This window comes from Cydia fagiglandana, chromosome 7 (assembly GCF_963556715.1).
Source record: "Cydia fagiglandana chromosome 7, ilCydFagi1.1, whole genome shotgun sequence".
Lineage (NCBI taxonomy): Eukaryota > Metazoa > Arthropoda > Insecta > Lepidoptera > Tortricidae > Cydia > Cydia fagiglandana.
This window is the reverse complement of record NC_085938.1, coordinates 11,536,156-11,551,562: the sequence shown is the minus strand read 5'-3', so window position 1 is coordinate 11,551,562 and position 15,407 is coordinate 11,536,156. Positions and strand designations below refer to the sequence as shown.

General features: G+C 40.2%; 2 protein-coding genes across 5 annotated transcripts in view; one reads left to right on the top strand and one right to left on the bottom strand.

Moving 5' to 3' along the window:
* LOC134665896 (protein FAM13A) overlaps positions 1-15,407 on the top strand; it is a 212,066-nt gene that overhangs the window by 15,140 nt on the left and 181,519 nt on the right. The gene's annotated exons all lie outside the window — the stretch shown is intronic.
* The window catches only part of LOC134665892 (folliculin-interacting protein 2), a 163,718-nt gene that overhangs the window by 8,048 nt on the left and 140,263 nt on the right, over positions 1-15,407 (bottom strand). For 3 of the 4 annotated variants that reach the window (XM_063522934.1, XM_063522932.1, XM_063522933.1), the window contains 4 exons: positions 6,887-7,005; positions 6,375-6,401; positions 5,262-5,375; positions 4,482-4,631 (listed from right to left, as the gene is read on the bottom strand). In XM_063522934.1, coding sequence (XP_063379004.1) covers positions 4,482-4,631; positions 5,262-5,375; positions 6,375-6,401; positions 6,887-7,005 — 410 coding nt within the window. Of the gene's footprint in view, positions 1-4,481; positions 4,632-5,261; positions 5,376-6,260; positions 6,402-6,886; positions 7,006-15,407 lie in introns of all 4 variants that reach the window. The other variant, XM_063522936.1, reaches the window with a different exon arrangement.

Here is a 15,407-nt window from a genome sequence, read left to right as displayed (position 1 = left end):
AGGACCCGGGTATGTCCTTAAACCACGTCCAAGATCACCGGTGGACGGGCAGCAGCGTCCCTCAAATTCGGTGTACTCGACTGCGATCGCCAACCCGCCTGCCAAGCATGGCGATTATGGCATTCACCCCCCCAAAAAAGGGGGAGGCCTATGTTCGCAGTGGACGTCTTATGGCTGAGATGATGATGATGATGATTTCTTGTCACAAATAAATAACAGATGAGGGTATATATTCCTTATAAGTACCGTACCGTAGTGGGTGGAATGCAGTAGTGCATCGGCATCGTAATTTTTTACAAGTATAAAAGAGCCTATGCGGGGCGCGAGTTTATGTAACCGTCTCACAATGCGGAGTTTAAGGTAAATGATCCACGATTTTTCTAAGTCATCAACCGGAGCTGCATAGAACTTGGATCCACTCCAGGTGACGGTCTATTTGTAAAGCTCTTTATATATTAACGGGGAATTAACGGCCTACACTTTTATACACGCTAGATAAGATAAATGTCTGGTCGACGACATCCAGATCCACTGGGAGTTCTTGAAAAATCATGTGATCATAATCTTTGGCAAATTAAACAACAATAAGTTACACGACTGGGGACTAGCAAGAACCTTGCGTTATGGTAACAGAGTGTATATTGGAATGGCAAGATTTCTGGCCAGTATTTCGAGTACGGTCATAAATTTAATTTTAACTGCGAGCACCCATTAGTACGTCAATGTCTAGATTAGCCGCTAAAAATTACAGGGCTGCTAAATTATTGTTGTAATGTCAGGGACGAAATGTGTGCGAAGAGTATAAATGGTAAAATAATAGAATATTAACTTGATCCCCTTTCAAAACAGCTATAAATTAGCGTAAGCATCCGACAAATAGTATTTGTACAATTTAATTACTAATTGTACTTTCCTACTTGTGTAATGTACACAGTAATAAGACGCAGACAGCCAACAGCAAATAAAACACTAATCGTTATGATACCATTTAATTTAGGTAAATTAGTGTAACAGGGTCGCTAAATCACGAAAAACGATTTGGCTGTTTCATACGTTTTGGCTGGTCTTTTCTATGGGAAGGTAATTCTTTTTTTCGTAATGTCGGAGTTGGTCCCATAGTAAAACTTGCTCAGTATAATCCCAAAACCTCCCTGGCAACGGAAATGCAGTTATTTTCTAGCCACCGTGTATTATTATATGCACTCATTAATAGTTTATATAGTATCTAATGCCAAACAAGTTATTGTATCACGTGAATATAACAATCTCTGGACATTCAATTGTTAAGATATTATTTATATTTGAATTTTCGCGGTGATATGTCTATTAATTTAGATATTAAAAGACCAAGAAGATATTAGAAGAGAAAGTTTTGTAATGACAACATTAAAGTGCGGAAATTAGCGTCATGAAATATAATTCATTGATTATAGAGCACTCATTAATTGATTATAGAGTATCCAGTGATAAACAAGATACTGTATGACGTGAATATAACTAAAACACTGACCTACGCAAACTGAAATACTGATGCGCATTAAATTGTAAAAGATTTTATAGTTAAAATTTCCGAGGTGAGATGTCTATTCATTTAGAGATTGAGAGACCAAATATTGGCGGCTGTTCAAACTATTATAGAGACTCCCGGGACGATTCCTTTGTTTGTGTCCTTCTTTTTAATAGTTGACAAACTTTCGTAACAGCAAATCCGTTAATTTTACTGTGCTAGGTGCCACGGTGTTTTCCGCGTTACTAATCATATGAATAATTAACGTACCGAATATAAAGCAAAAGTGTGTGAGAGTCAAATCGGAGTAAATGTTATGGTTCTCATTAAACTAATTTATACGGTACGATACGAGGCGTTTTGCAGGGCGGTACTTTCGATCAATGCTTTGAAATGTATACGTAGCGTAGGACACGAGTTAAACAATACTCACAAGTTGGTGTCCTTGGTGTCGGCGCGAGCTAGCACCGCGCACAAGTCCGCGAGCAACTACTCAAAAATCTTCAAGAGAGTGTGTTTAACAGCCAAAGGAAACTATACAAGTTCTAAACTGAAAGTGTCGGACAACAAAGTGAAGACAACATGGAATATTATAAATAAGGAAGCTGGTAAATGTAAATCACGCGATTGTCAAGTCAACATTGTCTCGGATAAACAACAGACCATGTCAAACAACGATGTTGCCTCGGCATTCGAAGATTATTTTTCTAAAATAGCTATTAATACCACGAAATGTCTACATTCATCTTCGTCTCGAGCTCATTCCTTACTTTGTGCTAATGTTAAGAAATGTAATATTAACTTTGAGTTTAGTCTAGTAGATTCAGCAATTATTGTTAAAACATTCAAGTCACTCAATTTAAAGAAAACGGAAGACTTATGGGGAACATCCGTTAGAGTCATTAGTCATGTCTTGGACGTAATAGCGCCTTACTTAGCCGTAATTTATAATATTTCAATTTCACAAGGAGTCTTTCCAGATCTTATGAAATATAGCAAAGTCATACCTCTTTTTAAATCGGGTGATTCGAGTGATATGGCTAATTACCGTCCAATATCAATACTTCCTGTACTAAGTAAAGTTTTTGAAAAGTTAATGTTAAATGATCTACTGGGTCACTTCAACAGACATACTTTACTCACAAGCAATCAGTTTGGTTTCACAAGGGGCCGTTCCACGACCGATGCTGCTTCGGTACTTATTAAACATATTTATGATATTTGGGAAAATTCTTGTGATGCAATTGGCATATTTTGTGATCTTTCTAAAGCATTTGATTGTGTGGATCATGGAACGCTCATTTTGAAATTAGAACACTATGGTCTGTCAGTAAATGCCCTAAACTTTATGTCTTCTTACCTTAGCAACAGAACACAAACAGTTGTTGTAAACAAAACCCGGTCTAGCGGTACTGTAGTCCAATTAGGAGTGCCACAAGGTTCTATTTTGGGTCCATTCCTGTTTTTGGTTTATATAAATGATTTGCCATGTGTAGTAGAAAATCTTTGTGAAATTGTTCTTTTTGCTGATGACACATCATTACTTTTTAAGGTTGATCGTAAATCTACCGATTACAGTGTAATTAACAGCACACTCGTTAATGTACTAAACTGGTTTACTATGAACAATTTGCTTCTTAATGCTAAGAAAACTAAATGCATTCGATTTTCTTTGCCGAATGTTAAACCAGTCGATACTAAGATACTTTTGAATAATGAATGCTTAGAGATGGTAGATAAAGCACTGTTTCTTGGTTTAACATTGGACAAAAATCTACAATGGAGTCCTCATATAAGAACACTAGCAAACAAATTAAGTTCGGCCGCTTACGCTGTGAGGAGAATTAGACAATTGACTAATGTTGAGACAGCTCGCCTTGTTTATTATAGTTATTTTCATAGTGTAATGTCATATGGTATTCTGGTTTGGGGCAAAGCAGCTGACATACAGACTATATTTGTCTTACAAAAGAGAGCCATTCGTTCTATATATAATTTAAGGGTGCGTGAATCATTAAGAGAACTTTTTAAAGAAATTAATATTTTAACTGTAGCTTCCCAATACATATATGATAGTATTATTTATGTTGTTAAGAATCTAGACTCCTTCACTAAGAATTCTGATGTCCATAACTATAATACTAGAAATAAAAATAAGCTTGCTATCAGAAAGTTTCGTGTTCGTAAAGTACAGAAGTCATTCGTTGGGCAATGCATTCATTTTTATAACAAGTTACCTGAGGATGCTTTAAGATTACCCTTTCCAGCTCTTAAGAATTACTTAAAAAAGTCATTGATGTTGAAGGCTTATTACAGAGTCGAGGACTACTTGACAGACAAACATGCATGGTCCAAACCAGAAACTGTAATAACGACAAGTAGCAATTAAAAACATTGTATTATGTGTAGAGTTAAAGGTGACTCAGCTCAGGTAAGAAAGCACATCAAATTGTATGAAAGCATCTCATAACAATCAGTTAGATTCATATAATATGTATTCTCATTTATTTTATTGATTTTATTTTCTTTTCCTTTTGTAAGATTTGATTTGTTTTCTGAAAGAGCTACGTATTTGTGATTTCATGTGCATATATGTTTATTTTTTATATCAAATTCTATAAAGTTATGTACTCACTGAGTATAATTGCATGAATTCTATAGTAATTTAAATTGTATTAATTACTCGTAATGCATGTTAATTATAAGATGTAATAATGTTTTGAAAAGATGTGTCCCGCCGAGTTTGTTGCCGGTCCCATATTGGGATACCCTCCTCCAATTGAGGGGGGATTTAAATCTTCTCGGGGCAGAGGTGTACGGTTGGAGCCGGTAAAGGTTTATTTGACGTTCATAAGCGCATTGTAATATGCCTACTTGAATAAACTATTTTTTATCTTTATCTTTATCTTATCTCAACGAGTCGGCGAACTTGTGCGAGCGCGGAGGCTCACGGGACAGTTAAAACAGTACTCACAAGTTGGTGTCCTTGGTGTCGGCGCGAGCTAGCACCGCGCACAAGTCCGCGAGCAACGAGTCGGCGAGCTTGTGCGAGCGCGGAGGCTCGCTGGATACGAGGCGGAGCCACGCTGGTTGGAGTCGTGGCCCGGACAGCAGTTGTGATAGCCTGCAAACATCATCATCATCAACCTGTATACGCATATACACAATCACAATGTCCACACATTCTTTGGATAATAACAGATGTTAATTGCTCCACTATTTATGTATGCGTAAAATTTGAAATGCAAAATAAAAGAGCGGATCTTAATGTTGATTAATATAGTAAGTATTTTTCTAAATATCAATAGCCATATAGTGGCCAGGCGTAGCCCACACACCATGCTCTGTAGTTGGGGGGACTTCCATCGCCGGAGTGTCTGCAAGGGGGCGCTACGGCTAGGCTTAACTAGTTGTAGTTACCATCCAGCCGCGTCATGTGCGGCCTGATGCAACGTGGCGACAAACTTGCCGCCGGCGCCGGCAGTCATAGTGGCCAGCCGTAGCCGACACACCATGCTCTGCAGTTGGGGGGACCTCCGTCGCAGGGCTCTCTGCAAGGGGGCGCTACGGCTGGGGTTTGTAGTTACCATCCAGCCGCGTCATGTGCGGCCTGATGCAACGTGGCGACAAACTTGCCGCCGGCGCCGGCAGTCATAGTGGCCAGCCGTAGCCGACACACCATGCTCTGCAGTTGGGGGGACCTCCGTCGCAGGGCTCTCTGCAAGGGGGCGCTACGGCTGGGGTTTGTAGTTACCATCCAGCCGCGTCATGTGCGGCCTGATGCAACGTGGCGACGAACTTGCCGCCAGCACCGGCCGTCATAGCGGCCAGGCGTAGCCGACACACCATGCTCTGCAGTCGGGGGGACCTCCGTCGCAGGACTCTCTGCAAGGGGGCGCTACGGCTGGGGTTTGTAGTTACCATCCAGCCGCGTCATGTGCGGCCTGATGCAACGTGGCGACGAACTTGCCGCCAGCGCCGGCCGTCATAGTGGCCAGGCGTAGCCGACACACCATGTCCTGCAGTTGGGGGGACCTCCGTCGCAGGACTCTCTGCAAGGGGGCGCTACGGCTGGGGTTTGTAGTTACCATCCAGCCGCGTCATGTGCGGCCTGATGCAACGTGGCGACGAACTTGCCGCCAGCGCCGGCCGTCATAGTGGCCAGGCGTAGCCGACACACCATGTCCTGCAGTTGGGGGGACCTCCGTCGCAGGACTCTCTGCAAGGGGGCGCTACGGCTGGGGTTTGTAGTTACCATCCAGCCGCGTCATGTGCGGCCTGATGCAACGTAGCGACGAACTTGCCGCCAGCGCCGGCCGTCCTAGTGGCTAGGCGTAGCCGACACACCATGCTCTGCAGTTGGGGGGACTCCATCGCCGGAGTGTCTGCAAGGGTCGCTACGACTAGGGTTTGTAGTTACCATCCAGCCGCGTCATGTGCGGCCTGATGCAACGTGGCGACGAACTTGCCGCCGGCGCCGGCCGTCATAGTGGCCAGGCGTAGCCGACACACCATGCTCTGCAGTTGGGGGGACTTCCATCGCCGGAGTGTCTGCAAGGGGGCGCTACGACTAGGGTTTGTAGTTACCATCCAGCCGCGTCATGTGCGGCCTGATGCAACGTGGCGACGAACTTGCCGCCGGCGCCGGCCGTCATAGTGGCCAGGCGTAGCCGACACACCATGCTCTGCAGTTGGGGGGACTCCATCGCCGGAGTGTCTGCAAGGGGGCGCTACGACTAGGGTTTGTAGTTACCATCCAGCCGCGTCATGTGCGGCCTGATGCAACGTGGCGACGAACTTGCCGCCGGCGCCAGCCGTCATAGTGGCCAGCCGTAGCCGACACACCATGCTCTGCAGTTGGGGGGACATCTCCACGCATCGCCGGATGAAGTCTCTGCAAGGGGGTGCTGCGGTTAGGGTTATGGTAGGGGCCTAGTGCGACGCATGGAACGCACGCATGTGAGACATCACGGTCGATTGAGTATGAAAATATAAACGAAAAAAAAGAACGGGATGCGAACACAAAACATTTAATTCAGACGTTTTGAGGTTAATGAGGTATTCCGTTAGGTTTTCGCTTTGGCATACGAGTAGTTCAGAGTATTTGTGATGCCGTCACTATTTCATTTGATATACTCGTACTGATCAACGGTTTATGTGCTGCAGTCGACGCCAAAGATATTTTTACATTTTTCGCCTTATTACGAAGGACTCGAAGGAGTAAGGTGCAAAAGTGTAAGCATATCTTTGACGTCGACTGTACGTACTATTCAATAATACCAGTGGATTTAAAAATGATCGACCTAAAAATATAATTACTTCCCTTAAATAAACTGTGTTTAAATGAACAAACCACTGCAACTTGTTTTTCATACTCACTTCTCAGCAGCATCAGGGACACTGATGAGCAGTGCCAACCCCAGCTTGTTCTTCTTCAAAGCCGCGCAACTACTCGCCAGGCTGTCGCTCGTCCCGCTGGTCGAGCTACTGCTGTATACCTGTAACAACATGCTTCGATATAGACAACTATAGACCGACCGCTTAACCTTTTGAACGCCACTGACGGCAATTGACGTCAACGCAAAATCGTGACAACGACGCGGAAAACGGCATTTGACGTCGATCGTTTTTTGTTGAAAATCTACTAAAAAACACCCCACTTTTAGGTTGGCATTATTTATTCACAAAACTAAATTTTACCCCCGTGGCGTCAGTGGTACGGCAAATGGATGCGCCGTTTGGCGTTCAAAAGGTTAAACCTGCCGCCCACACCTTCCCTGCCGCCCTTAGTCGTCCTACCCCGTCGCCCCCGTACCGCGCAGACGAGGACTCATTTAAGCGGTCGGTCTATACTCTTTAGAGATCGAAATAAACGGCTATTGTGCGAGAACCAACGTGCCGGTAGAACAATAGAATCAAAGAGAGAAAGCTGCAACAAGCATCGCTTGAGATCGCGAGTACGAGCGTGACAGCCAGCTTAATCATTTACGACTCTGCAAGCACGTTGGTGTTGGCCCTACAATAGTGAAAACCACGTCCCAAGCCGCGCCGGTTCGCAATAGAGGCTGTCTATCTTCGCAACCAATATAGCCGTAGCCCGATCCGATCCGGTTTTTGGCGCGCATCAAAGACGACCGGCGACCCTTTCAATCCCATCCGCGGATGGTTGGATGGTTTTGGATGGACCGTGACAGCAACAGTAGCCATAAAAGCCAAATTTTGGCCTACACGAATTTATCAAAGGTGACTCTCGAGTTAGGACTAGATAATAATAATGTAATATTTACGTAACGTCTATTATAGCGCAATTATCAGACTTCAGCCCTGACATACACTGATTAATATGTTTGTTTGTTTGGAATTATTACATAAATAATGTGTAGCTACATTATTTACCCCAGTGCTATATTCTAAAGAAATTATTCAATGTTTCTGAACGCAACCTTAATTGACCGAATGTTTCTATTACTTTTTCCATTCACCGGTTCACTCACTCTCTTCTTTTCTCAACCCATACCTAGTTAACAACGCTCTGTATTAATTTAATTTGTTTTAATGAAAATACATCATTTTCATTTATAAAAAGTGTTTTTACTTCATACCACAACATAAATGGTGCCGAAACAAGTGAAGTTCGATTTAAAGTTACGATATTTCAAGAAAGTTGTCCCCGCGTGTGAAGTGCCGGTCGGACTTAAAAACTCTCCTCGAGCGAAGATATCACCGAAATATTATCGCCAAGTCGCGCCTCAAGCAAACGAGAAGGCTTTCAGTGATATTTCGAAGCCGCAGCATCAGTTTGAGCAAAATCAAGTTTCGACGCGACCAAGCCCATTTCTCGGAATTCAACTTCCATCGTTAGCCATTTTGATGAATTCAAGGACAAACCGAAAAGGAACGGAATGACAATTTTGGAGCCAAGTTCGGACCGATCACTCAAACTTCGTGAAACGTCATTCGAATCTGACATCCGCTGTCAATGTCATAATTGACATTAGACTTCATTCTTCAACTTCGTTTACAAAACATTGAACATCAAAATGAGAAGCAAAGAAATAAAGAAACTAAATGCGCAAATCGCGTGGTGTAAAGGATTTACAACTAAAATAGAGAAACTTTTAAACGAACCGGACAATCCTTTGGATCAAGAATCAGCAATAATCAGATTAGAACAAACTGAAGCAAACTTCAAAAAATACAATGACTTAACTCTGGAGCTAGCCATATTAACAGAAAAGGATTCATCTGAAGACTTTGAAGACCACGATGAACACGAGGAGAGAACCATAAAAGTCATCTCACAATTACGGAAGATAACCTCAAAAGCGCCCACAACCAATACGTCGTCGGCATCGTCGAAAGCAAAAGTAGAAGATACGGACGTAACCAGTCATCATGGTGGAGTGCGGTTGCCGGAGATCGACATCCCCACGTACGACGGGAAGGATTACACAAAATACGTCGCGTTCATCGAGCTCTTCGACGCGATAATAGACTCCAGTGACAAGTTAAAACAAGTGCAAAAACTATACTACTTGAAAAAATACCTGAAAGGTGAAGCATTAGCGTTAATTGAAGGTCTTCCATTAACCTGCGAATCATATGTTAAAGCCAGAGAGCTAATTAAATTGCGGTATGACAATAAATTTCTGGTAATAAACAATCATATCCAGGCTATAATAGATAGCACACCCATTGTAAAAGGTACTGCAAGCAACCTGCGAGACGTGGTAGCCAATACTCGTCAACATCTAGGAGCCCTTAAGGCACTGGGTCAGCCAATAGAGCAATGGGACTTAATTGTACTAACTATTATCTTAAAAAAGGTGGATCAGTTTTCATGCAGAGCCTATCATCAAGAAAGGGACAGTGACAAGATGCCAAATCTCGAAGACTTCTTGTCATTTCTGGAGAGGAGAGCCAGCAGCTTTGAAGATAGCCAACAAAGCGAAGGTAAGTCGCATACATATCAAACTAAAAGTGCTAAAGTGTGTAATGTGGCCAATATATCAGTACCTTCATGCTTATGTTGCAAAGCAACATCACATAAACTGTTTTGTTGCCCAATATTTGCAGCACAATCACCCAATGAAAGACAGGAGCTTGCTGCCAAACACAAATTATGTAAAATATGTTTAGGTATGCACAAAAATAAATGTAAATTTCATTTCAAATGCTCCACATGTCAAAGTAAAGCTCACAACACATTGTTGCATAATGAACCTGAGCCAAAAGTTACCAGTTGCCATGTTAACTCAACAAATGCTGTTGTTACTGATCTATTGCCCACCGTTAAGGTCAAAGTATTAGGGCCAGACGGTAAATCCTATATTACAGCTAGAGGTTTGATTGATTGTGGCAGCCAAGTTTCTTTCATGACAAATAGTCTTGCCAAAGCATTGAATTTGCAGCCAATAAGTAAAAACCTCAACATTTCAGCTCTACAGTGTCAATCTAATCAAACATCAAAAGCTGTAAATGCCAAATTTGAGTCGCTGCATTCAAATTACAGTTTGCAAGTAACATGTTCACTGGTGGACAAAATCACAACACAATTGCCAGAAAACAAAATAGATGCAAGTAAATTCACTATACCAAATTCTGTTGTACTAGCAGACAATGAATGGTCAATTCCAGGTGATATTTCATTCTTGTTTTCTGCCAGCATATTTTGCAAAATATTATTGCCCAGCAAAACCAAAATCTCAAATACTGAACTTTACCTCATCGGTACAGAATTTGGTACAGTCATATCTGGCGATACTCCATGTTATAATAGAGCAACAACCTGCCATCATGTTTCATTGCATGTGGCCACCCATGAGGCCAATAATAATATTGAGCACCTCCTAACAAAGTTTTGGGAAACAGAAATTGTTCCTGAAATGAAATCGGAGGTTACAGCAAAGCAGGACTCCTGTGAAGCCGAGTTTCAACGCTCGGTACAATTAATTGATAACAAGTTTCAGGTGTCTCTTCCCCTTGCTCAGCCCATGGATCAACTTAATCTAGGCAATACCTTTCCAATTGCATTCAAAACCCTTAATTGCATAGAAAAACGATTCAAAAAGGACCAAATTTTGCACGAAAGGTACAAAGAATTTATAAATAAATATATAGAGCTTGGTCATGCTAAGGTGCTGCCCCTAACTAACTCTAATAAGCAACAATTGTATTTCATGCAACATTTACCTGTCATCAGAGAGGACAGAAAAACAAATAAAGTTAGAGTAGTTTTCAATGGAAATACTAGGGCAGGCAAAGAACACAACAGTCTTAACGACATGTTACTAAATGGCCCTAAAGTTCAAAAAGACCTGTTTGATATATTGATATCATTCAGAGTTCACAAATATGTAATGATGGCTGACATCCAAAATATGTACAGAGCCATAAGAATAGACCCCAAGTTTCATCACTTGCAAAATATCTTATGGCGCAATAACAACAATGAACTAATTATCATTCAATTACAGACCGTGACCTACGGGCAAAAAAGTTCGAGTTTCCTGGCGACAAGATGTCTAGAGGAGCTGGCGACAAGGTATGAGGCAGAGCTTCCTAAAGCAGCAGAGGTGGTCCGCACTGCAATGTATGTGGATGATGCACTCTTCGGAGCAGACTCCATCAAGGATGCATTGGAGGTAAGAGACCAATTTACTAACTTGCTGTCTCATGCAGATTTCAATCTGCACAAATGGGCAGCCAATGATCCCGAACTGCTAACTGATATCTCTCCTGAATCTTGCTATGCTGATGATCACCAGCTCTCAATGAAAACTGATCTCAAAGCCTTAGGCATGGTATTCAATCCCAATCAAGATGTTTTCAAAATTAACTATCCCAACAAAGACATACAACATTGGGACAAGCGCTCAATCCTTAGTTTCATTGGGTCCTTTTTTGATCCCTTAGGGCTGGCAGGGCCTATAGTAGTTAGGGCAAAACAATTTCTACAGGATCTTTGGAGGCAAAATTTGGACTGGACTTCTCCAATACCAGAGGAATTCTTAAGCAAATGGATTAAATTTCACAAAGAAATATTGGAGAAGCCAACTATACAAATAAAAAGGCTAGTAATGCCTACCAAGGATCAAGTAGAAATCATAGGGTTTTGTGATGCCTCGGCCAAATCTTATGGGGCATGCATATATGTAAGAACTTTTCAAAATGGAAAGGCTACCATGAACCTGCTATGCAGCAAATCAAAAATAGCCCCGATCAAAAATGAACTCACAATTCCAAAATTAGAATTGAACGCAGCGGTGTTGCTTGCAAAGTTATTTGACAAGATAAAACAAATTTTGACCAATATACAAATAACTGATATATACTTACTATCTGACTCAAAAGTAACTTTATGCTGGATAAAGTCAAAAAAAGAATTACCTGTTTATGTCAAAAATAGAGTACAGATAATACATAATTTAACTAGTAATTGTATTTGGAGCCATATTGGTGGAGCAACCAACCCGGCTGATACCTTATCTAGAGGGTGCAGTCCTCTTGACCTCGCAAAAAATGACTTGTGGTGGCATGGCCCAAGTGACTTTCTGGACTCTAACTACCATCCCCAGCCATTCACAGTCACAAACAGCTCAGAAAACATCAATGAGACTGTCAGCAGCCATCTGGCCTGTTTGATTGCTACACCAAATGAGCCAGAACTATTTAAAAAATACTCATCATGGATAAAGTTGCAAAGAGTAGTTGCTTGGATTTTGAGATTCTATAATAATTGTAAAAATTCTAATAATAAAGATAATGGCAATCTCTCTGTAAGTGAAATCCAACAATCTAAATACAAAATTGTATCACTCTTGCAACATGAGTATTTTAAACAAGAAATACAATGTATAAAGAACAAGTTACCAATTAAGAGTAATTTAAAAAGCTTAGTTCCATTTTTAGATGCGAACAATGTACTAAGAGTGACAGGAAGATTGCAAAATGCAAATATCCCATATGCACAAAAGCATCCAATGATTTTGCCCAAAAAATGTTTTGTGACCAGTTTAATAATCCAATATGAGCACAAGTCCTTATTACATGGTGGTTTAAAAGATACAATGAGCAGTCTAGCTCAGACATACTGGATTATTAACTGCAATAAAGAAGTCTCTAAAATAATAGGAAAATGTGTCACTTGCTATAGATTTAAAGCTCAAGCTGCTTCTCAGCTTATGGGGTCATTGCCCTTCAACAGAGTAAATGAAGCAAAAGTATTTGATGTTATTGGTATAGATTATTGTGGTCCTTTTAGCATTAAACAATCTTCAATAAGAAGAAGCATTGTCACAAAGGCTTATGTCTGTGTTTTCGTGTGCTTTGCCACAAAAGCCATCCACCTAGAATTAGTCTCAGACATGACCACCCCAGCATTCATTGCTGCATTAAAAAGATTTTCAGCAAGGCGTGGATATCCCTCAAAAATCTTTTGTGACAATGCCAAAACATTTATTGGAGCAGACAATTCTCTTAAAGAACTTTCAAATTTAAGCTCTAAAGAACATCAAGATTCTGTCATAGACTATGCAGTATCAAAAAATATTGACTTTAAATATATTCCTAGCTATTCACCTACATTTGGAGGCCTCTGGGAGGCAGCCGTGAAATGCTCAAAAAAACATTTTAAGCGGGTCATAGGTAACAGTTTATTTACTTATGAAGAATTTAATAATATCATAGTGACCACAGAAGGGATTCTTAACTCAAGACCAATAACGCAAATGTCTAGAGATCCCACAGACTTCACATACCTGACCCCGGGTCACTTTTTAATTCAAAGGCCAATAAATGCCATTCCTGAGCCTGACATAACATCTATACCTCAAAATAGGTTACGTTTGTGGCGCCGTTGCACACAAATACATCAACATTTCTGGAAGGCTTGGCACAAACAATATTTAAGTCTATTGAATAACAGGCCTAAATGGCATAACTCACAACCTAACGTTGTATTAGATAACTTAGTGCTTCTTAGAGATTCTAGATGCAGTCCATTGCAGTGGCCAGTAGGCAGAATCACCAAGATTCATTATGGCGCTGACAAAAAAGCAAGGGTGGTAGACTTGAAGCTGCCTAATGGTAACATTACAAGTAGGGCCATAAACAAAATTAGTGTCTTACCTATTGAAATGTAAATCTATGCATGTTCATGATAACTTGATAATAATATCTATCATTCTGTTAAATTTAAATGTACGTGTTAATTATTTGAAACTTTGTAATTTGCATTTTAAAAAATGTACCTAGCTTTTAATGTTTAAGAAAATAAGTCTTCAAAGTTTAATTTTGTTAGTCAAATGTAGTTATGCTTAAAACTTTAACAAATGTTATTTTTAAAATGAATATCTAATAATTAAAAATCGGATCTCTATGTGAAATTTGATCTCATGTACTTATAAGGTAAATGTAACTAACTATAACCAACCAGGTAAATGCTACTGTAACTAACCTTTTATTATTTTTCCAAAAGCATTCTTTACTTTGTTTATCTGTAATTCTGCATTAGCATTAGTCCAGGGCTACATAAATTTAAGAAAAACTGTATAATGGTAAAACCATCCCCCCGGATTATGTTTCTGAACGCAACCTTAATTGACCGAATGTTTCTATTACTTTTTCCATTCACCGGTTCACTCACTCTCTTCTTTTCTCAACCCATACCTAGTTAACAACGCTCTGTATTAATTTAATTTGTTTTAAGGTGGTTCTCCTTGCTCGATTTTCATACAACTTTCTTGGCACCCTAGCTCCTATTATATAGGGTTTCTTCACTTGTATATGTAATGTTTGGGTAGTATATATATTTCTGTCTTCGCTTAACGTAAAAAAATACTAGATTTTGATTAAAATTATTAAGAAAAAAGCCTTTGAATATTGGTAAAATTTTGCCTCATTGCTTGTTTGTGTGAGTGATGCTTATAGTATCGGTGTAATTCTAACATGGCGACTTCATTTGACAAGCAATCATTTTTAATTTGTCAAAGGTGTAACAGATGGCACTTTAAAACCGCAACACAGATTACCTGTGTATTTTGTTTTATTTTCACTCAATAGAGGGAGGTATATTTAATGCACAAAGCATGTTACGAGTATACCTACTCATTTAAGAATCTCCTTTCTGATATAATTTCATTCCCAGATTGAATATAACTTAATAATTATTATGATTATTACACAATAAAATACATTTATATATTTATAGAAAGGTCAGTCCAAACAATAATTCGCGTTACGGTCGTCCACCGAAAACCCATGTGAATTCTGCTTTCGTTTCGGTAGAAATATAAATGTTCTCTGGAAAAGCCTATATTTATTGTAACAATGATTTTTAAACTAAAATACCTAGCTATATTTTTCTCAAAAATATATAGGTATGTGGAGAAAAATGTCATCTTGTAAATAAACAAGATTCTATAATATCTTCTGCTTGTGCATAACAATAACATTAGTAGATGATATTTTTAGGGTTCCGTACCCAAAGGGTAAAACGGGATCCTATTACTAAGACTTCGCTGTCCGTCCGTCTGTCCGTCTGTCTGTCACCAGGCTGTATCTCACGAACCGTGATAGCTAGACAGTTGAAATTTTCACAGATGCTGTATTTCTGTTGCCGCTATAACAACAAATACTAAAAACAGAATAAAATAAAGATTTAAATGGGGCTCCCATACAATAAACGTGATTTTTGACCAAAGTTAAGCAACGTCGGGAGGGGTCAGTACTTGGATGGGTGACCGTTTTCTTTTTGCTTTTTTTTGTTTTTTTTTTTACATTATGGTACGGAACCCTTCGTGCGCGAGTCCGACTCGCACTTGCCTGGTTTTTTTCAAAAATGCTGCCTTTCACCCGAGTTAAAACACTCTACTTTTCTTTTCGCATACGAGGAAAGTAA